The following is a 22,526-nucleotide window of genomic DNA, read 5'->3' as shown; positions in this document are numbered from 1 at the left end:
TGTTGAACCCTGGCTTCCCTGACTGAACTGAGCCAGCTGGAGTTTGAAAGAGCATGTAATCCCCTACCCCAGGGAGGAGCTAACAGAGGGGGTGTGGGCTAGGAAGTTGGCAGAGTGCCTGATGCCAACTTTGCAGACACTCCTGGCCCTACTATCTCTGTCCCAGATACCATTCGGGTGGAACACTCTCAGAAGGATCCCTAACTCAGACCCGTACCACAGCCCTGCTTCTTAGACTGGATGCTGGGACATCTTGGCTTGCATGTGGAGTCAGTTCTCAACAGCTTTGGTAGACAGGACCCCATGGGGACTCCATGTCCCATCTCAGCTGGATGCCAGGAATTTCTTTATTTTTCAGATCTTTGCTGTTGTCACTGAAGCAAAGGTCCCTGTCTCCAGCCAAGTAAGAAAGGCCAGGGCCACGTGTGCCTGGCCTCAGGCTGACAGGGAAAGGCTGAATGTCAGTTTGGTTGCTTTTCCAAGGTTCAGTCTGCACTCAGAATATAAGGAGTCATTGGAATAACTGGGGCTTCTCCACTCCCTGGGGAGTGGGGACTCAGCTTAGACCCTGGGCTTAGGAGTCAATGGTCCCACTGTTGTCTGTCTCCTAGAAACCTTGCCCAGTGTGTCTGTCCTCGTGGGTCATTCAAGGCAGTGCCTGAGCCAAGGCATGCCCAGGAGCTGTGACATCACAGCAGTCGTGATAGCCAATGTCCTTACAGCGGGCTGTGTGCCGATCTCGGCAGTTCATGTATGTGAGCTCTGTGACTTCCCAGCACCATGGCGTGTGCTGTTGTCGTCACCTGTTCCCTGCATGCAGACAGTGTGATACAGAGGTTCAGTGGTTTGGCCAGGGCCGCACTGCTGGGAACTGGCCAAATGAAAATGCGTGCTTGGGAGTTAGAAGGCGAGAAGTCGCTCTCTGAACAGTGTTGCCCGTTCTCTCATTTTGGGGTGTGGCAGAACTATTTAGAAGCTGCACACCTTGGTAAGTGAGCAAACCACTGCCCTGCTCCTCCCTCCTCTCCTGGTCCCGGGGGCTTCGGACCGTCCCCTGCAGCAGAGCTCGGTCACTGTGCACTTTCTGTCCCTCGTGTGAGGGCCATGTTTGTAGAGCTGGCACAGCCCCAGCTGACCCCCGCCTCAGTGGGGTGGCTGGGTTTACTCTGTCAGCACAGGGTTTGGTGTTTTGGGAGGGGGTCCTGCTTTGGTTTCCAGGGAAGACCCGTGGGAGGCGCCTTAACCAAGCCGTCTCTGTCCCTGTGCAAGTCTGCAGCGAGCCAAGGTTGGACTGCATTTTCAAACTTTAAAAGCTACAGTTTTAAAATTGTTTTTCCCTTTGTAAAATTTAAGCTGTGTAAGTGTGTTACGATTTCTGGTCTTTTGCTTCTGACTCACCACGCTCTTTTAGGAAGGACCATGAACTAGGAAGGCGGTGGGGTCTGTCAGTGGGAAGGACGACTGGCCCTGGCTGTGGGGTTTTGTGGTCTTTCCTTCTAAGTCCTCCTTTCGCCATGCTGCTGGCAGATCAAACAAGAGTGGCTGAGATCTGCAGACTCCCCAGTGCTCCAGGGGCTGAGCCTGCAGACACAGCTCCTAAATTTGGGAAGGGTTACTTCTCCAGCCCTTGAGCAACCCCAGGGCTACCTGACCCTACCTAGAACCAAACCAGAAAACGCCTAGATGACATTTTTGGGGAAGCATGGCCCTGAACCGCATGGCCATGTAAGGTGCAGAGCCTGTACCAGAAAGACCCTCCACCCTGTAGCTAACAGCCTGGTTCCTCCAGGGCAGAGCTCTTCGTCTGGGGCGTCCACAGGAGGGCTGCCCAGCAGTGACCTGAGCACACCTGAGGTCAGTATGTTGCTTCAGGTACCTGGATGGGCCTGAGTGGCGAACCCCATCCTGGGTATTGTATGTTAACCGCGAGGTGGACTCGAGGATAAGTTTTAAGCAGGGGCATGTTCCCATTCCAGAAACACTGAGCACGTGGTCCTGGTGTGCCCGTCCAGTTTGGGTCACAGTAGGCTGTGAATGTTTCACCTAGTTCTAAGATTCCCTGGAGATGTTTCTACCAGATGCAAGGTAGCTTCAGTAACCCCAGATCCAGATGTGTTGGGAACATCTGGACACATGTTCATAGTCAAGGTGCTACTGTGGAGTTCCATGTCAGGGTGCTCATGAGCAGTATGGAGCTCTGTGCATGGTAAGGCGTGTTCCAGGCCGATCTGCATTCACCATGCTAGATCATCTCTGCCCTCATGTTTTCAGTGAGAGGACCCAGTGCTCTGGCCGCTTTAACGCTCGCACTTACACTGAGTCCTCATGCCTCTGTCTGTCGCTCCCAGGCTGTTTTGGGACCACACAGAAGACTTATGTCCTCTAGACAATTGAAAGCTTCATGGTGGCTTTACAGTTTCTATGAGGTCTGGGCTCGTGCTCTTAATCCTGACTGTTCGCTTGATGATTATGAATTTGGGCCAGCACTTTATAGCTTGAACCTCTTCCACACCCTCTTGCCTGCAGGCAGAAAGGGTCAAGCCAAGGCCATGAGAGCTACCCTGAGCTTTTGTGCTGATGGAGACTGATGAGGGGCTCAATGCTAGGACCAGGAAACCAGGCAAGGGAGTGTGGCTGCCCTGCCAGCCAGCAGCCACCACACTGCCGCATGGCCCATTCATCTTCACCACAGACCATGTCCACAGGAAATGGGCTTTCCCGGGAGTAAGGAGCAAACGCATTCAGTCAGTTCAGAAGGAGGGCATCGATGGCTGGCACACCTGTGCCTTCAAGCTTGCTGAGCCGCAGTGAAAGCCTCGTGGGAGTGCTGATGGCACAAATGATGGTGGCTCCGAAGCCAGAGGGTTGTGATGGATGTGAAAAGACGTAGAATCAAAGAATATCTGATAGAGGGAGACCATGTGGGGCTGTTGGGAGCGCACAGAGGGATGCATGACCCACAGTGCATGGGCGGTGTAAGGACGGCCAAGATACACCTGTGCTGATCTCTAGGAGATTCATCCTTTGGGGGGAATAATGGGTTTTCTCTGTCTTTTGCTGTGAATGGGGTGAAGTTGGAACAGCAGATCCTGCTGTAGATGACAAGTTCAGAAAGCAGTAGCATGTTGGAGCAGCCTCGTGCTAAGACCTGAGTGAAGGCTCTAGATGCTGTAGAACAGCCACGTTCTGCTGCAGACAGGACCACAGGCGGGACAGTGGAGGGCCAGGGCGCTGAGGCTGCAGCAGAGAGTAGCTCCAGACTTGGCCCTGTGCTTACCAAGTCTGAAGGGGAAAGCCGGTGATGGGCCAGAGACTGCTGGCAGTAAAACAGGAAGCTGGCTTGAGAGCAGGGCCTGATGAGGCAGGAGGGTGAGCTGCACCTGACCCTGAAGTCCTGAAAGCCATGTGAGGTGCCTTGATGTCTCTGAACGCTGTGTTGAAGGGCCTTTGTCTTCTGGCTCCAGAAGGCGGTTTAAAGTGTCAGGACAGTCAGTGTGGAGTGTTGGGGGGCGGGGGGGAGAATGTGGCTCCAAGTTGGTTAGAAGCAGACAGGATGGGAAAGAAGTTGTTTCTTATGCTGCACCTGAGAGGCCTCCAGCTGCCCTCACTGCTTTCTTTCTCCACAGGATTTCTGCTGAGGGCTGATAGGCTCCCACGGGGTTCCTGTCTGTTCTGAGGTTATTGGTCTTGACTCTTGGCACCGCTTGACCAGAAGCCCCTTCTCTGTCAGCTCCAGTCCCCAGGCTCTAGGGTGCCCCGTCCTGTTCCACAGACTGTTCCCTTCAAGCCACTCTGCTTGACTCACGGGTCTCCTGCCCTGGCTCCTGTGCTCCCTATGGCCACTTCCTCCTTCTGTGCCCCCCCCCCTTACCTTTGTTGCTAGTCTGAGAACCACAGCCAACTGGAGCAGAGCTGCCCAGATGCTGCACAGCATCCAGCTTCTCGCCCTCCCCACTCCCCGAGTTTCTGCTTGTCTCTGCACAGCACTTTGTGAGCCAACTGCTGGGCTACGATTTTCTCTGTCCCATTGACATGGAGCCCAAAGTAGGAGGTTGGTGGAGATGAGGCATAGACAGGCAAGTTCTCAGAAAAGCCTGTGTCCTTTCTGGGCTACATCAGCCTTGCCATGTGAGAGCTAAACTCCTCAGGTGCCCCAGACACTGATGGTCTCTTGATCCAAATTCCACCCACTCACCCTCCAAAAGGCTGATAAGGGAATTGAGGAAAATCTGTCTTCTCTGTGCTCTGCAGCCTGACCTGTGGTGGCACATGCTCATGACACCTGCATAGGAAGGCCAGGTTGTGGTCACCATGTAGTAGCTAGGGAAAGTCCAGGAGAAAACTCACAGCTCTGCTTGGTTCAACAAGCCTAAGTGAAGACAATGTATTCTCTAGATCCTTTCCAGCAGCTCTGGACAGGCTCTCCTCCTCCCTGTTCATCCTACCTGTGAGGTGCTGTGTACTAGTGTCCTTCATGGTCCCATGCATTCGCATAAGCTCCAAAGGGAGTGTGCCATTATTACCCTAACTGGCAAGCGGTTGTTACTGCGTGGAGGCTGAGGGTCCATAGGGTGGCACATGCCCTCCTCTGGAGCAGAGCTGGCAGCAATGGCATCTGCAGAGATCGAGCTGCTTTTGCCTACCAGTGCCTGTGCCTGCAGACACACGAGACTGAAACCAATCAACTCTCTGCTGACTCTGGCTCAACAAACCAACCCTGCAGAAGTGGGGACAAAACCAGCACCTCTGCCTCTCCCAGACCAAAAGGACAGAGACAACAAGAACCTGCCTGGATAAACCCCAGCACCTCCACAGTTCTTTCCACAAGGAAACAGCAAGATGGTGTGCACTATTCAAAGGTGTCTAAAGCCAGGCAGTGGTGGTGCACACTTTTAATCCCATCACTCGAAAGGCAGAAACAGGTGATTACTGTGAGTTCCAGCTCAGTCTGGTCTACGTATGGAGTTCAGGCCAACCCCAGAAACACAGTGAGATCTGTCTCAAAAACAGAATGGAAGACAACAAAAATTAACTCACTGGGAAAAATATACCATCTTGAGGCAAAAAACAAAGGAAAAGAAAAATGATGGTGTCCCCTACCTAGGGGACAGATAGACAAATGGCCTTCACAATTGCTTTGTGCTTCCTTCACTTTTGAAATGTTCTGTAATAAACCTGTGTGAGTTTCCAACTGAGGAAAACATTTTCCTGATGTGGAGAAGGCAGGACTCAGTGAACACAAACCAGAGACAGGTGGTAGAGGAGGGTGCTCCCCGATCTGCTCTTTCTGTTAGCACTCTCTAGTGAACAGCATACTCAGTCCTGGGAACAAACAGCCACGGATGGGCTGAGTGCCGCGCAGCCTCTTAACCCCTCCCATTGAGTAACCTGCTCTGGGGTCTCCTTTGCACTCTGCACCTGATCCTGGCCCGAAGACCGGAAAGCAATGCAGCTGTCACTTGTCCAGGTTGGAGCTCCTTCCCTTCTGTCCGTCTCTATCTGGAATGTTCCTTCACAGATGCTGCTCCTTATATCCACAGAAGGGAGGGAGATCAGGGAGGTCACACTCTAGTCTGGGACCTGATTGCTGGGGTGCTGCCTATGTGGCATCTGGCAGAGCCCAGGATTGTGCCTCTTACCATGTTCCTCCTTTGGATTCAAGGAAGTGGTTGAAGCCAGCCTGTCCTGCCTGCTATGTGCAGCTGGGGAGCTCCCTGCCCTCAGCTGGGCTTCCCTGGAGCCCTAAACCTGGGAAGCTCCGGTCTTTCTAATTGAGGTCTACACTCCCCAATGTACTTACCCCTGCAATCCCTTGCCATCTGCCTCTCCCCAGGCCTCTCAGCCTGGCCATCAGGAACAGGCTCACAGTCAAGAACTAGTTCACCTGGGCAAGTGGCCTGGCTGCCTTGGTCTCTGAAATGTGTCTTTTACTCCACTGTGAAGGCACGTATGGCTACGTGGCTCCTCACTAGGGTCAGCTGATGTCGGGAGCACGGACAGACCGTGACTGGCACTGTTTTCAGTGACAGCCCCATTCTTGGTGTAAGACCTGGTTCCTCTGCCTTGCTGTCCATCTGTCCAGCCCTTGCCCACTGTTGCAGGGCCTTCTGCGCCCTCTCTCTCCCCAGGATTTACTGGACCACCCTTTGTTACCTTGTATTGTTTAGGAAATAAAGAGAAGAAAATGAGTGTCCAGCAGACAGAATATGCAGTCAATCCTCTCTAACAGTGGGTTCAGCCGTTGGTCAAGAGTGTTTGACCAATGCAGACACAGAACAATGCAGTAACAACTTGGCATTGCACTGTGCTGAGCTTTGTAAGTACTCTAGAGATATGAACTGTAGGGAAGAAGGTGCAAGCTGAGTCAGGAGAGGGCCTGTCGGGGCAGCAAGAGCCACCAATGCATGCACACACCCTCCCCTTCCCATGGCATCTGACGCTGGGCCTCCTGTAAGCTCACACTGTCAAGGTCCCAGGGAGAGGAAGGAACACAGAAGGAACTGCTCTGGGAGCCATATTTCCCATCGTACCCTTCCTTCATTTGTTCTCCTCGTCTTCCTCAGAGCTTACAGCTCCTGACCCTGGACTAGGGTTTGACTCACATAGAACCGGCCTGGCGGTAGAGCTAGCAGGAGCGTGATGGAAGTGGCTCTTGGGCCACGCTTCTAGAAGTTCATGTTGGTTTACCTCAAGTTCTTGCTTAGGTGTCAAAAGAGGGACAGTCTGGGTATGTGGCCTTACCTGGCAACAGACTTTTGATTCAGTCCTAAGCAGCTGCAGGGGGTGCGTTCTGCAGCCCCGAAGCAGCAAAGCCGAGTACAGAGCTCTCAAACTGGTGGTGTCCTCTGCAGGATCTTTGTCCCACACACAGGTGCCGAGGAGGTGGAGGTGGGGCCGCCAGACCGTGGTCTGCATGCACTGCCCCAAGCCACTCAACACATCCAAGTGCAGAGTGGGAGTGGATACCAGCCTTTCTAGAAAGAGGCCCAGAAACAGCCATTCTAGACCCACAGGACACAATTCCAGTTCTAGATAAAGCTCGCTAAAGAAACAGACCGCCTCTGCCCGGAAGGGAAGAAAACTGGCTCAAGGACATCGTTCTACACAAAAGAAAATGCCAGTGCTTAAAGAGTAACCCTAGAAGGGATTCCCAAGCCCGACCTTCACTATGTGCCACGGGAGCCGAGCCCTCTCAGGTGTGGAAAAGAAGGGCTTGACAGAAAGCCCGTAGGGACGCTGGAAGAAGCAGAGCAGCTGCAGAAACAGCGGGGTGATGTTTGGACATGGGGTGACCTAGAAGCTGGCCCCAGACTCTGCGTGGCAGAAAGGAGGTGTGTCCTGTAGCCAAGGAGAGGTAGCTGAACTAGCCTGCTCAGAGAGGAGGTCTGCTTCCTCCCTGGAGGCAGACACAAAGCCATGCAGGAACAGAGAGCGCCTGTAACCCAGAAGGCCTGTGTGCAGAGCAGGAAGACCACGAAGCCGGAACCCTGATGGATGCCTGAACAAAATGAGAAGACATCAGCCTCGCTGGGACACCTAGTGCTCATTTCCCTGAGAATGGGCAACCCAGCGCTGATGAGACACATCTGCCAGGACCTTAAATGTACACACCCTGTAAGCAAGAGGTTCCTGTCTGCAGCTCTGGCCTAGCAGAGCTCAGTGCCTTGGGATTCTAGTGGTGCCATTTGTGAATGACCTGGAACCAGGCATTCTTCCTCCAGCACTGGGAGTGGGCACGCCCTCACCCAGGGACTCCACTGGCTTCAGAGAAAGACAGCCTGCGTAAGTGGCCTGGCCTGGGTAATCGGAAGAACTAAGGAGAGGTGTCATTGGGCGGTGGTGCCACACACCTTTAATCCCAGCACTCAGGACACAGAGGCAGGTGGATGTCTGAGTTCAAGGCCAGCCTGGTCTACATAGTAAGTTCCAGGACAGCCAGGACTGTGACATAGAGAAACCTTGTCCTGGAAAAAGAAGTAAAGGTGACAACAGCCGTGCACCCGGGGTGACGAGGGTCAGTGAGCAGAGTGCTCGCCTATCATACACAAGGCTCTGACCTCAGTCTCCAGCACCATGAAATCCTGGCATGGGGCTGCGCACCTGTAACCCCTTCACAGGGAAATAGAAGATCAAAGAGCTGAGCTCACGAGGAGCTGTGACTACATAGATTTTCTACTCTCACAACTGGATGTGGTGGCGCACGCCTTTAATCCCAGCACTCGGGAGCAGAGGCAGGGGTGTCTCTTAGTTTCAGGCCAGAACTACACAGTGAGAGAAACCTATCTCAAAAAAACAATACAAGCCAAATGGTGATGGTGCACGGCTTTAGTTCCAGCACTCCGGAGGCAGAGGCAGGCGGATCTACAGAGTGAGTTCCAGGACAGGCTCCAAAGCTACACAGAAACCCTGTCTCAACACCCCCCCCCAAAAAAAAAACTAAAAAACTTGTGTCTATTACAATGGGACAGTCTCGTGGGCTACAGGTGTGGGGTCTCACTGCTTGGGTTCAGATCTAAGCTCTGCCGCTAGATATAGAAGTTCTGGAAAATTCTGATTGCCAGGTGTCTCCATTTCCTCACCTTGCCAAGATTCCTAGAGAGGCTGGCATCATTGTGGTGAGGTCGGGTAACCCATGTAAAAGCAGCACCTAGGATGCAGGCCTGTGGCCTGCCAGCTGTCCCCTACTTCCCTGTCAGACTCAGTGCCACGCCACGCTGTCTCTGCAGCTTCCCCACCCCACCCCACCCGTCTGTTCTGTAGTGGAGGTCAGTGGGAATGCTGAGTGAAGCTTAGCTTGGACCCGCCCCTACAGCAGGGAGCTCCGTTCTCTTGAGCAGCTGTCAGCCTGCCTTTGTCCCCTCAGCTTTGGCTGACAGATGTATGTCTGATGCCAGGGGTTGTGAGTGCAGTCTGGCCTGGCCTAAGCTCCAGGCACTCGGGGAATGGACAGTCTGAGCAGGTTTGCCTTCAGCTTATGCTGGCCGCTGTCTGGTGACCGTCTTGCCTTCACTTAGTAGCTGTGACAGAAAAATCTGGCATGGGGTCATGGCAGGCTGACTTGACAGACACCAGGCTTCAGTGTAGGAAGGACCTAACTTCTTCTCTGTCTCAGGGCTCGAATGTGATGGAAGAGCAAGACCTGAGGGAGATTGGCATCAGTGACCCACAGCACCGGCGGAAGCTGCTGCAGGCTGCACGCTCACTGCCTAAGGTGACCGCTCCTGGGCCAGGGCTGTCTTCTTGAATGCCTAGACCAGTGGTTCTCAACATGTGGGTCATGACCCCTTCACAGGGGTCACATTACCAGATATTCTGCATATCAGATATTTACAATTCACAACAACAGCAAAATTACAGCTATGAATTAACAACAAAGTAACTTTATGGTTGGGGTTAACACAACACGAGGAACTGTATTAAAGGATCACAACATTAGGAAAGTTGAGAACCGCTGACCTAGATTGAGTGGAAAGGAGCCTGGCTCTAAGGCATGCAGGTCTTGTCCCATGTCTGCCCTCATAAGAGCCCAGCAGGGCAGAGGGTCTTGGTTCCTTCCCTGTAAAGCCCCACAGGGCCTCAGAGGTAATAAGCATCTTGTCTTATTGGCCAAGGAAGATCTAGGGTCCTCTTGGCACAGAACCTAGTCCCATAGTCTTGGCCTGTCACTGGTGCCACCTTTGGAGTCTCTTTTGACTCATCAGAGCCCAGGCTAGCCTATCTTGACCCCAGAGAGGCCCTAGAGGAGCAGGCATGAGAGGCAGCGGCAGCACTGACTTCTCTGCGGCTACAGCCTCCATCCCTTGACGGTTAGTGCCGTGGCCAGTGTCCCATTGATCTTTTCACTAACCCAGAGTTCAGGAAGTAACTGCTTCATTGGCACACATTCTGTTCTTGCCATTACAAGCCTGTGACCTCCCAGAGCTCAGGGAGAAGCAGTCTGTCACCCCTTCCCTCCATCTTGCCTCACCTACTGGCCCCTCGTCCTTATATCAAGCAGCTGCTACCTCTCAGAGTGGTGAGGGCTGTGACTCGGGGTAGCCCTCGGTCCCCAGGTGCTCTGAGACTCAGGGATGCCATTCTGCTTCCTCACACCACAGGTGAAGGCTCTTGGCTATGATGGGGTCAGCCCCCCCTCGGTGCCCTCCTGGTTGGACTCACTGGGGCTGCAGGACTACATCCATTCCTTCCTGTCCAGCGGCTACAGCTCCATCGACACTGTGAAGAACCTCTGGGAGCTGGAGCTTGTCAACGTGAGTGCAGCGTGGGAGGCTAGGGCAGGAGGGGGCTGAGGAGCCCCGCTCCACTCACCACCCCTCTGCTCCAACACCAGGTCCTGAAGGTTCACCTGCTGGGCCACCGTAAACGCATCATCGCCTCGCTTGCGGAAAGGCCCTATGAGGAGCCACCCCAGAAGCCCCCGAGGTTTTCCCAGCTAAGAGTGAGTTCAAAGAGGGAGACGGTCTCTGACTCTGTGTTTTTGTCCTGGTTTCAACATGACTCAGAATAGCAGACAGCTATTCTGCTGCCCTCTCCTGCTGGACTCACACACAGGAGAGTGACACCTGTCTGTATCCCAAGGTGCAAGATGGCCGCCAGCGAAGGACCACTTTAGCTATAGCAAAGAGCTCACGTAGGCGATTCCAGGCTGGGGCCTCACCTAGTGCTAATAAATGTGAGCCCACGGCTTCTGCAGGATGGGGTTGGTGAGGCTACTTGGCCTCTGGGGGATTTGCTCCTTCCTGGGCCCAGGCAAGGCCTAGTCGCCTCTGTCCACTGCTCTTGGCCACTTGTGCCCCTCCTTGCTCTCCACCCCTCAGCTCTGTACTCACCCTAGATAGCCTCAGAACAGCCGACATGTTCAGCTGGGAATTTCACCAGTTTCTTGCCCAACAGTGCCAGGACTTAATCTCCCAGACGTCGTCCCCGCTGAGCCAGAATGATTCCTGCACAGGGCGGTCAGCAGAACTGCTGCTGCCCTCGGCAGACACCAGCAGGAGGCGCCACGACAGCCCATACGACCCTGGGGCAGCCTCTCGAGTCGAGCGCTTCAGAGTCCAGGTGAGCGGAAGGGTCAGAACCTGCAGGGGTCAGCATCAGGAGGCAGCACTGCGGCCTACTTCACCCCTACCCAGGGCCTCCCATCTTCAGATCTGGGGCTCTCCTGTGGCATGGTCGTCCTGTCTAGCCCTGCAGGCCCTTGCTCATCCCCATGGCTAATCCCACCCTCTCACCCATCTTGGCCCCCAGAACTTCTCTGTAGCTGAAAGCTCCTTGTCCTCCTGTCCACCAACCCTGCAGAACCACAACCCAGTTCCCCGTGTGCTCCGCCGCCGCTGTCCTTAGACTCTGAGCACAGCTAGACATTTGCTGCTCCCTGTGCTTCACCAGGGCAGGGCTGGTGCAGTCTCGCATTCTGGGCTCAGCCTTTGGAGCCCACACCCTCACACATTCTTCCAGTGCTTGCCTGTCTGTCCTCCTGCCTCTGGCTCTGCCCCTTGCTGCAAGTAGCCTTCTGGACCCCAACTTGGCAGGTGTCCCTTCCCCTCTGGGAGAGCTGACATCTCACTCCCACAGGTGACACCCTGCACACACTCCACGTCACTAGGCGTCTCCCTGTTCTCTCCGCATTCCCTCTCCTTTCTGCAGCTGTTTATTTACAGACTTGAACACTGCCCAGTTGTTCAGTTCTCTGTGGAGCCTGCACATAATGGTAGCAGAAGTCTGAGATCTTTTCTGAACCTGTATCTCCATCCCCTGTATAGACTCCATCCCCTGTACTACGGTGGCTCCTCTCACCCCAGTTGTTAGCAGAGGGTCCATTTAAATCGCATCCTTTGCCCAGGACCTGAGGAATCTAAGGACTCAGCTCCATGGCCTCAGCCTTTGTTCTTTGTGCAAAACGTGCCTGCGGCTTGTGTTTCCACACATCCTGCTATGTGCCTGCTCCTGTCTCGGGTGCCGGAGCTCTTCCTGGCTGCACTTGCCCTGAGAGCACCTCCCTTGGCCCCAGTGCCCTCTGCACCTGACTCCTGCCCTTGCTGGGGTCACCAGTTTCCCCACACTTGGGTATGCTAGAGCCGGAAAGTGAATTTGTGAGCTCCCCTGGAACAGGTGAGCTGTGTCCAACTGTGTGTGTTTTTACAGGAGGAGCCCAGTGAGACCAAGCTGACCCTCCGTCCGCCCAGCCTGGCCGCCCCCTATGCTCCGGTGCAGAGCTGGCAGCACCAGCCAGAAAAACTCATCTTTGAATCCTGTGGTTATGAGGCTAATGTGAGTCGCTCACTCTCTCCCAGATGGCCACCCACCCTTCCCTCTGGGGCAGCTGTTCACAAGGCTGAACCCAGGACCACAGGCCAGCCTCTGCTGTGCTAAGGGGAGGGAACTCTGATGGGACAGGAGAGGACTGTGTTGGGAAAGGTAACCCTCTAACAGCAGGATGGCCCACATTGGCTAGGTCATCCTACACGACAGCACACTTGTTCCTAAACCCACCTTCTGCCCCTTCCCACAGTATCTGGGCTCCATGCTGATTAAAGATCTGCGAGGGACAGAATCCACACAAGATGCCTGTGCCAAAATGCGGGTAAGGGACTGGAGAGACAGCTCAGCAGTTAAGAGCACCGGTGCCCTTGCCAAGGACCCTGGTTCAATTCCCAGCACCCACATGGCGGCTCACAACTACCTGTAACTCCAGTTCCATGAGAATCCAATGCCCTCTTCTTGCTGACATATACACAGCATGAAAATAGAAAGGGAAACCGCGGGGAGGTGGCTGACCAGAACAGCAAGTGGGAATGCCAGTTACCACCCCTGGGCCGACTGCACCACGGAGGGGTGGACCTTACCATCAGATCACTCTCAGCCTGCCCCATATTTCTTACAGAAATCTACAGAGCACATGAAGAAAGTCCCGACCATCATCCTGTCCATCACATACAAAGGGGTCAAGTTCATCGATGCTTCCAACAAGGTATGGTTCTTGTGAGGCCTGCCGGCAGGTGTCCCATAACCAGATGCCTGAGAGAAAACCACCTGAGTTTCAGAAGGGCTGGTCTGTGGTCACCTGCCTCAGTGTTTCGGGCAGTACACACGGGGTTGGGGCACATGTGGTAGAGGCTATTCACTTCATGGAGCTCAAGGGGACAGACAGGAAAGGGCAGGGACAAGGCTCTGGCACCTCCTATAATAGCACTACCAGCCAAGGCCGGCCATCAGTACATGATCCTTCCAGGGACACCTCATTTCCTAACTATGTCTTCTGCCGCTGGTCCCATTGGCTCCTGACCATCTAGTAATCTATAGTCCTGGCACTCTGCAGACCAGGCTGGCTTTGAGCGCACAGAGATCTGCCTGCCTCTGCCTCACGAGTGCAGGATTAAAAGCATGTGCTGCCATGCCCAGCTCAGACTATTAACTGTGAGCTCCAATAAAAGTCAGAAACCAGGCTGGAGAGATGCTAAGTGGGTAAGAGCGCTGGCTGCTCTGCCGTAGGACCCAGGTTCAATTTTTAGCATCCACATGGCTCATAACCATTTGTAATTCCACTTCCAGGAAGATGGAATTTCCCTGGCCTCAGCAGGCACCAGGCCCATGTGGCTCACAGGCACACACAGGCAAAACTCCCTACGCATGTTTACTTCCTGAATAGTAGAAGTTAGGAGACAAATCTCATGCTCCCAACTAACCAAATGACACAGAATAAAAACTTCACTCTAAGGAAAACATGAATAGCAGAGAAAGATCAGACCAAAGCAAACCAGGGCCCAGCAAGGTCAGTGGTACCCATAGTTCCATGGCTGGCATCTGGGCATGTGGTGTGTTACTCTGAGGGCTAGGGGGGGTCGGAAGCCTGCTGTTTCAGCTCTTGCCTCTGGTCACTGTGCCCAGCTTTTCTTGGGAAATATCCATATTCCTGGTGCCTTCAGTCTCCATTGCTGTTACCGTCACAGCTTCTTGCCTGGCCCCACCTGGCCCTTGGGTCTTCCTTTGAAATTGGAGAGCAGGCCTCCATGACCCTGTAACCTTTCTCACTCTTCATGACAGCAAAACTAGTATCTCATAGGTGATGCCAGGGTCTGCTGTCACTAAAGTAGCTGGGCCCTTAGGCCACGGCTGTGGCTTGTAGGCAAAGTTTCTGTCCTGCCAGCAGCTCCCAAATAAACACACAGGGGTTTAATATGAATGCTGGGCCAATAGCTCAGCTCAGGCTCGTTACTAGCTAAGCCTTACATTTAAATTAACTCATAGTTCTTATCTGTGCTTTGCCATGTGGCTTGGTGCCGTTTCTCAGTACAACATGCCCGTCTTGCTTCTGTGTCTGCCGCCCTTCCTCTCCCTAGTCTGGCTCTCTTGCCTAACTTTATCCTGTTCAGCTGTTGGCCAGTCAGCGTCTTTGTTAAACCAGCCAGTGACACATATTCACAGTGAAGGAGTGTTCCACAGTGGTAGAACACGGTCAGATGGCTCCAGGAAAACACCTCCTAGGCGGTCCCGCACAGGCAGAGCGCGCTCTAGCGGCTGCCCTTCACAAGTTCACGCTTCCATCCTATTGGGTTTGTCGTGGGTAGGGTCTGCCCAGTGCCCAGACTGCCTCCAAAGTCACTTTCCTGTTATTCTAATGCAGAGCCTTCGGCTCCTTTTTAATGCTACTCCTGTCTTCAGAAACCATTTTGTCCTGGGCAGCTTCATTACAGCTTTCTGCTTTGGTTATTGTTTCCAGTTCTCCCTGTAAGCCTGGCTCAAACACCATAGCTGTAGCCCCTTCTAATGCACCTGCTCCACCTCAGCCTCTCAGTCCAGGGGCAGGGACAGGGAGTGGCCTTTTCTATCCCGCATTTCCAGACTCCTCCACATGCATACCTTTGCACGGGTGCGGAACCATGTTGTCAGGTTAGGCACTGCCTAGCTCCACTTCCATGTCACGTTACCTGTTCATGCCGTGACCAAGCAGCCCAGAACTAATTCAGAGCACAAAGGGCTTGTCTGGCTTACGGTTTCAGAACAGCAAGCTTGCTCTGTTGTGGTGGACAGGAACCAGTGAGGAGGGCCTTGGCCCATATAACCTTCCAAAAGCATGTTCGCGATAACCTGTTTCCTGTGCCCCGCCTCTTAAAGTCTCCAGCATCTTCTAGAATATTGCCAAAGCTGGAGAAAAGTGTCCAGTACATGAGTCTTTGAAGCACTTCCTGTCCAAAGGGTAGCAGTGGGCAGAGCCACCTGGTTGTCAGGTCCCTGGCCTGGCCTCAGCGGTTCCCTCCGTGCTCTGCTGCCCTCGTGTGGGGGGACAGGTGGAGCATGCGTTTGCCTGGGAACACTTTGCTGCCTGTTGGCCAGGGCCAGGGGTGAGGAAAGAGAGGGGTTTGTCTGGAGTTCCAGGCTGCTAAAAGGCTAGGGTAGTAATCCTAGAGGCATGCCCTGAGAGGACCGTGAGTTCCAGAACACATTTTTCCTGGCAGAATGTCATTGCTGAGCATGAGATCCGGAACATTTCTTGCGCTGCGCAGGACCCGGAGGACCTATGTACCTTTGCCTACATCACCAAGGACCTGCAGACGAGCCACCACTACTGCCATGTTTTCAGCACAGTGGATGTGGTGAGTGTCCCCGTGACAACAGTAGGCTCTGCCTTGAGAAGGCAAAGATGACCAAGGCCACGGAGGAGCCCGCCACCCTGTGACTAGATGGGGATCTGTGCTGGCCTAGCCCTAACAGGCAGGACTAGCCTGCGAATGAAGCCAGTGGTGCCCAGTGCAGCCCTTTTCACAGCAGGAGTGGCAGCCCAGAGGGAAGCACCCTAAGCGTGGCTATTGGTGGCACCTTGGTTTTTTAGCTACGTGTTTCCTAGGTGGGACAGGTCCCCAAGCTGCTGATAGTGCTACACCCTGGCCTTGGCTCTCCTTGCTCCTGCTCACCCAGCAGGAAGTCTCCTGTGTCTAGCTCTCTGGGGCTTCCTCCACACAGACGCTCAGGAAGTCTTTGCAGCCCCAGACTGTGGTGTCAGATGCCCAGCTTTGCCCCTAGTAGCTGGATGATGTAAAAACATTACGTCTACTCCCTCTGGGCTGTACTGAAGATTACATGGTGTAAGCTAGCAGCTCCTCACCTGTGGCTCGCAGAGGCACACCTGCTCCTAACTCGCTGTGCTGCATAACCACAGGCTATGGTCCACAGAAGTGGACCACGGGGCTTCTAGGCACATGGGTTTGAGGGCACACTCTACCGATCACTGATGCTCCCTCCACCTTGGGAAGCCAGCCAGAGAAGACTCAGGAGAGAGCACAGTCCCCAGGACGCCAGGGATGGGCTACAGGTGTCTCTTCTTGTGATATGAGCAGCCCAGCTGTGCTTTGGTTTTTTAAAAATCTTTGTGTACGAGGGCTCTATCTGCATGTATTCCTTTAGGCTAGAAGAGGGCATCAGATCTCACTACAGATGGCTGTGAGCCACCATGTGGGTGCTGGGAACTGAACCCAGGTCCTCTGTCAGTGCTCTGAACCTCTGAGCTGGCTCTCCAGCCCCAGCTTAGCTGGTTTTGAAGTTTAGTGTTTGAAAGAATCGTGCCTAAGGAAGCTAAGTGTGCTGGAATTCCTCACTGTGAAATAAGTCTGTTGGGTTTGTTTTTTTTTTATAATTATTTTGTTTTGTTGTTTTTGGTTTTTTGAGTCAGGGTTTCTCTGTGTAACCCATGGCTGTCCTGAAACTTGCTCTGTAGACCAGGCTAGCCTTGAACTCAGAGATCTGCCTGCCTCTGCCTCTTGGGATTAAAGTCCCTGGCTCTGGGTGCTATTATTAAAGGTGTGTGCCACCACTGCTGGGCTTAACTTTGTATTTTCAAAAAGAAGTTTCCTGCTCCCTGTAGGAGTACAGGGTCCGCAGGAATCTGCAGTGCTCAGCAGCCTCTCTGTTTCTTCCCAGAACCTCACCTACGAGATCATCCTGACCCTGGGGCAGGCGTTTGAGGTGGCCTATCAGCTGGCCCTTCAGGCCCAGAAATCCAGGGCGATGGGGGCCTCTGCAGCTGCAATGATTGAAACAAAATCTTCCAAACCGGTGCCTAAGCCTCGGGTCGGCGTGAGGAAGTCTGCAGTACGTGCCCATCCCCCATCCACAAGGCACCCCAGGGCTTGGGTGGAGCTGGGCATCAAATGTCTTCTCAGTCCTTGGCAGTTGCCCCAGGAAAGCAGCCCTCTTCCTTTAGCTCCCCTCCCCTGCAGCCCTGGGTTCCTTGGGCAGGAGAGGGCAGCCGTCTTCCACTGTCATGCCCGATCGGGCAAGTCGTCCTGGGGCTGCCGTGTGTGGCTACAACACCAGTGACATCCCCGTCTGTCTGCTTTGCTCTGCGCCTCAGGTGCCGATGCCCCCTGATACTCGCTGTTGTCACTGTCACACCTGCACCACCCACCGTCCTTCCTACCTACCGCTGCCGTCTCTTAGTCCTGGAGCCAAGGTCTTTCTGCCTCCCGCTGTCTTGTGTGTCAGGCTCTCTGAAGCGTCGTCCGTGAGCTGTCTCATATCCTGGTGGCCTCATGCTCTGCCTGTGTGACACTCTTTTCCTTTCTGGAGATGCCCTCGCTGTGTGCTCTGCCCTTTGTCTTTGTCGTGTGTCCTCTGAAAGGTCTAGAATGCGTGCAGTGGTCGGCCTCAGGCTGAGCTCTTCTGCCCACTAGAGGGACCCAGGGGCTGGGGGCTTCTGAGCATTCGTCCCCTTCCTGCCCACCATGACCAGACTGCAGCTTAGAGTGTGAACTCTAGCGGGGCAGGGTTCCTCTGTGTAGCCCCCGAGGAACTGTTTCAAGCTCCTGGAGGTGCCCGTCCTTCACCTTCAGGGCGGGCAGGTGTGCTGGGCCCTGTGCAGAGGCTGCATTCAGTCTTAACCCTGTCTCCTTGTTTGGCAGCTGGAACCGCCTGACTCGGACCAGGAGGCCCCATCCCATGCTAGTGTTTCCTGGATTGTGGACCCAAAGCCAGACTCTAAGCGGAGCCTCAGCACCAAGTATGAGACCACTATCTTCTAAACAGCCACCCTGTCTCCACTACCCCACTGTGCCTTTGCCACCCGATGGCTCTGCTGTCTCAGCTCTCCTTCCAGCTGCATGAGACCTGCCCTCCTGCAGAGCTCTAGACACCTCCTCCCTCAGAGCTCCTGCTTACCACCACCCACACTGTGAACCTCCCTGTGGGCCGAGGACAGCTAGGGCAGCTTTCGTTCGAGGGCCCCAAAGCCTCTGCAATAGGTCCTGGGAGGTGAGGAGTGGGGGTAGCTTCCACGGGGACCCCAGTAGCCTCCCCAGGGTTGCTCTCCTCTCCTGTCCTATCCTGGGTCACAGCTGGATGCCAAAAGCTACCAGTTTTCCACCTTTCCTGACCCACCTACCACTGTGACCACCCAGTGCCAGGGGCCCTGCACACAGCACTCTCAGGTGCTGCTGTGACCCACCCACCACTGTGATCACCCAGTGCCAGGGGCCCTGCACACAGCTGCTTTCTCACCTGGTCAGGCCCCGTGATATGGCTTCACCAGGGACAGACTTTCTGTAAGGGCCAAGGCTGGTACTGGCCACACCCTCGAGCACGTCCAAACAGTGGGTTCTTGAGGGACCTGCGTGTGCTTGGCCCCTTTCTGTGCTGTCGGCCTGGTTCTGGAGTCCAGCTCACCGAGGTGTGCCCTGCACACAAGTGCACCTTCTTCCTTCTCAGAGTGGAGCTGCCTGCGCACAGGGCGGAGACTGAGCAGCTTCTCTGGTGTCTGGCAGCCTTCTCACACTCCCTATGGTGGTGGGGACCTGAGACAGCCGTCATCCAGCCATCCCCAGCTAGCATCATGCAGCTCATCTTGGAGACAGCCCCACATGTCCTGATGTGGGAAGATCAGTCTAGATGGCAGGAGGCAGAAGAACTGGTTCCTGTGGCCTTGGTGCCAACAGTGTAGGACAGTGGAAGAGAGCTGTCTACCAGGGCTGGCCCTTCGAGCGTGTCTGTCTTTGTGCCTTCCTGGACAGGTGGGCTGTAGGCTGTGGAGGGCGCTCGGCCCTGCTCGGGGGAGGCAGGGGCCTTCTCTTCTGCTCTGTGTCCTTTCCGTTTCCTCCACCTTGCGCAGACTTTGGTTTAACTCTTTCCTCCCCCGTTGTTTGCTTCTGCCAAGCTGAGCCACGGAGGAGCCACTGTGCTGCAGACACAGCCGTGGAAAGCACAGGCTCCTGCCCCCGCACCGAGCCTCGTCGACAGCTCTGAAGACCCAGGCCCAGCCCTGCCCGTAGGATCTCCTTTCAGCGCTTGGTCTGGCAGATCAAACCCAGCCATGGAGGCAGAGAAGACACCAGGCGTCTAGCCGACGGGACCATAACTCTTGGTGGCCCAAGAGTGGCCTGTCCAGGACATGTGTTTTTAATAGGAAAATGTAATCTTTTTTTTATATATATAAATTTTTAATACTTGGTTCCAGCTTCTGGATAAAGCTGTCGATCAAGATGACAGGAAAAGACCTCATCTGTCCAGCCCTCTGCCTGCAAGATGGAGTCCCAGCCTGGGGGAGACTTGGGGCAGAGTTGAGACTTTAGACTTTTGTTCCCAGCTACTAGTCTAGAGCTGGACTGGGGTGATGGCCCTTGGCCAGAGCAGAAGTTTCTGGGGTTCCAGTGGGGATGAGCAAGTAGTTTGTGGTGTGGGGAACCCCTTGGTACTCTCCTGTCCACGTTAGCACTGCCCACAGCAGCCGTGCCGTGTGCTGGCAGGCTTTAGCAGCCGTGTCAGAAGGGAGAAGTGGCTTTGTTTGGGGCGCTAGTGGTTATCAGCTAAGATTGCAGCTTGCCAGCTTGGAACTTGGCTGGCCTCACTCTGGTTTTTTGACTGTTGTTTCCTCTTGCTGGACAAGTCTGTTCCAGATGTGGAAAAGGCTATGTCCAGTGACAGTCTTCCCGGCCATGGTCTTGAGGACAAGCTGGTGTCCCTTAGACTCTTCTGCTAGCTTTGCTCTTTAGAGTGACTTAGGTGGCAGTCATCCTCCCGGGCCTGAGGAGCGGTGAGGAGCAGAGTCCTGGGGATGGGGACGGCCAGGCCAGCCACTCCCCGGCGTTCCTGGAGTGGAGAGCGAAGGAGGGAAGCACTGAGCCCGTGGGTGCGTTAGCAGGTGGCAGGCCTCTCTGGCAGCACGCATTCTGGTCTTGGGGGCAGGAGGCCCGGCTTGAGCAGATCTGTGACTGCAGCTCGGGGTGTGCGCATGGAGCGCTGCTCCTTGGGAAGCAGGGTTTACCTCTGCTAGGCCTGTGGGCTTTTTGTCCTTCCTGGGAAGAAGCCAGTGGTCCTCCACTGCTAGGTACTGGCCACAGAACTTCCTTTCCCTGCTTCACACTCTCCGCCCCCACCTTGCAGGAATCCTGCTCCCAGAGGTGAGCTCAGTGGTAGGCACGAAGCCTGGGGACACTGCAGACACTACAATTAGCTCCAGCTGCATTTTGTTCTAGAAATCCCAGGCAGGCACTTCCCCTTGACGCTGCTATGTCTTATTTATTCAGGGTGTTTCTACCAGAAAGTCTCTAGCTTGTCTGCTCTGGGTCTCCTTTCAAGATTGGTTTCTGAATAGTCAAATTCCTCTTCTACTCCTCGGGGTGGGTCTCTCCCTTTCAGGACAGGTGCCAAGTGGAAGGGTCTGCCTTTGGCACTTGTACAGGTCATGCCCTATGGCAAGACCGAGGCTGTGAAGGAACCATTCTGGTCAGAGTGGTAAAACGTGCCCAGTGCCCTTGCTGCAGTGGCCGCAGGCTCCCTTCCTGGCCTCCCAGCCAGCCAGCTGCCCTGAGCAGGAGGCCCGCTCCAGCAGGCTCTGCCTCTGAGGTTGCCTATTTGGGAGTTCTCCAGAAGCCTTGGGTTTGAACACTCAGAACCCACGGCTGCAATCGTCACGGTGTCTCACAGTCGGCTAAGCTACAGGTCACAGAAGTTGTTGCTCATGGCAGACAGTGGGACTGGATTGTAAGAAAAATGTTATTTAATCTTTGTTTCCATATTTTGATACTTGAATGACTTCCCTTTTGTTTTACTGTACATAAAATTGTTAATCTGTCCAATTTTGTTTGAATTATGAACACCTTGTGGTACCAAACATAACCGACCGTGCAACAGCATAGGCTGACCTCACTACGGAGTGCGTCTCCTGGGCTTCCGGCTCTGTCTGTTATTTTCGTAGCTGTACAGCTTAGGACAGACTGAGCTAATAAAGGAGAACGGTGGAAACCAGCCATCGCTTCTGAGTCTGAATTGGAAAGCTGCTTTCCTCATGTTACGCATGGACACGGGCTAGATGCCACTGCAGGTCGAGGACCTGTGTCCTTCAGCAGGCAGGCGCCAAGGAAGCCCAGGCAGCCAGGCCTATTTGCAGCAGGATCCTTAGGGACATGACCGAACCACAAGGGATGCGTGGCCACAGATGGGTTTTACACCTTGTGCCAGGCTCCCCCACAGATGTCCACTGAGGTCTAAAGCTGGAAGAACTGCTCCCCTAGCTGGGCTGCAAGATTTGTGCTGAACATGCGCAGCTCAGTGCCCAAAGCCTCCATCGCAGGGTCTTACTGAGAAAAGCCCTGTCAAGCATGCACTAAAACCCTGATACATTTTTATGTGCTCAGCTCTATATAAAACCAAACATCTCTGCATAGCAAAATGCAGCCATTCATAAAAAGAAACAACTGGAATTAATGTTTGTACCACATGAAACCCAGGGTGGCTCGATAAGAAGACTGGGAACATCTGCTTCCCTTCTTCAGGACAGTTTAAACCCAGGACAGATACAATGGAAACACCAATTGGCTGGGTGGAGGCAGTGAGGGAGGCAAGCAAAAGTCGTTGTAGATCAGCACCAGGGAAGAGGCAGCCTTGAAAGACAAGACAGTTCGGTTCTGGTCTTTGCTCCCCTTTATCCAAATGCCACAGGGGAGCTTGGCTGTCTACTTGAGGCTCTTCATGAGGACAGTGGTGTTGGCTGAGGCCAAAGGAGGAATCTGGATCTGTCTAGCATGGCTGCAGGGAAGCTGTGTCATCCCTTTGCTAGCAGAGCGGTGGCCAACAGCAGCAGTTCCAGCCAGGCATCAGTCCTGTGGCGGGCGGCACAAGTCTACAGCCCCAGCTTTCAGGAGGCAAAGGCACAGAGGGCTTGCATTCAGAGCAGCTTGGACTCAGAGTGCAGAGTGGGCAGACTCTCTGGTGGACTATTTCAAAAAGGAAAAATACTACTAAATAAATAAATAAATGCCTTAATCACAGTTTTGGCAAGAAACCCAAACCTGCTGATAGCAGAACAAACCTGAAAATGGATAAACCCAACAAAATCCTTACCCAAGATACTAGTACTGCATAATCAGATTTCTGAAGAAAAAGTAATTTGGGGGAGGGGAGGGATTTTGAGACAGGGTTTCTGGCTGTCCTGGGACTTGCTCTGTAGACCAGGCTGGCCTTGAACTCAGAGATCTGCCTGCCTCTGCCTCCCAGTGTTGGGATTAAAGGTGTGCACCACTACAAGAAAAGCAATTGGATGA

The 22,526-nt window shown here is 54.1% G+C and overlaps 1 protein-coding gene across 6 annotated transcripts in view; it reads left to right on the top strand.

Annotated features, from left to right (window-relative positions):
* The window catches only part of Anks1a (ankyrin repeat and sterile alpha motif domain containing 1A), a 160,948-nt gene extending 139,717 nt beyond the window's left edge, over window positions 1–21,231 (top strand). For 2 of the 6 annotated variants that reach the window (XM_085679893.2, XM_085679892.2), the window contains 11 exons: window positions 9,113–9,211; window positions 10,098–10,250; window positions 10,331–10,438; window positions 10,894–11,058; window positions 12,145–12,270; window positions 12,512–12,583; window positions 12,884–12,970; window positions 15,456–15,593; window positions 16,915–17,085; window positions 17,348–17,446; window positions 17,895–19,135. In XM_085679893.2, coding sequence (XP_085536019.1) covers window positions 9,113–9,211; window positions 10,098–10,250; window positions 10,331–10,438; window positions 10,894–11,058; window positions 12,145–12,270; window positions 12,512–12,583; window positions 12,884–12,970; window positions 15,456–15,593; window positions 16,915–17,085; window positions 17,348–17,446; window positions 17,895–18,014 — 1,338 coding nt within the window. In that variant the 3' untranslated portion in view covers window positions 18,015–19,135. The other 4 variants (XM_085679891.2, XM_085679888.2, XM_085679889.2 and 1 more) reach the window with 3 other exon arrangements.
* Window positions 21,232–22,526: the final 1,295 nt, after the last annotated feature.

Source organism: Myodes glareolus, chromosome 18 (assembly GCF_982192425.1).
Source record: "Myodes glareolus chromosome 18, mMyoGla1.1, whole genome shotgun sequence".
Taxonomy (NCBI): Eukaryota; Metazoa; Chordata; class Mammalia; order Rodentia; family Cricetidae; genus Myodes; species Myodes glareolus.
Note: the sequence above shows the minus strand (reverse complement) of the source record. Positions and strands in the feature narration are given on the sequence as shown.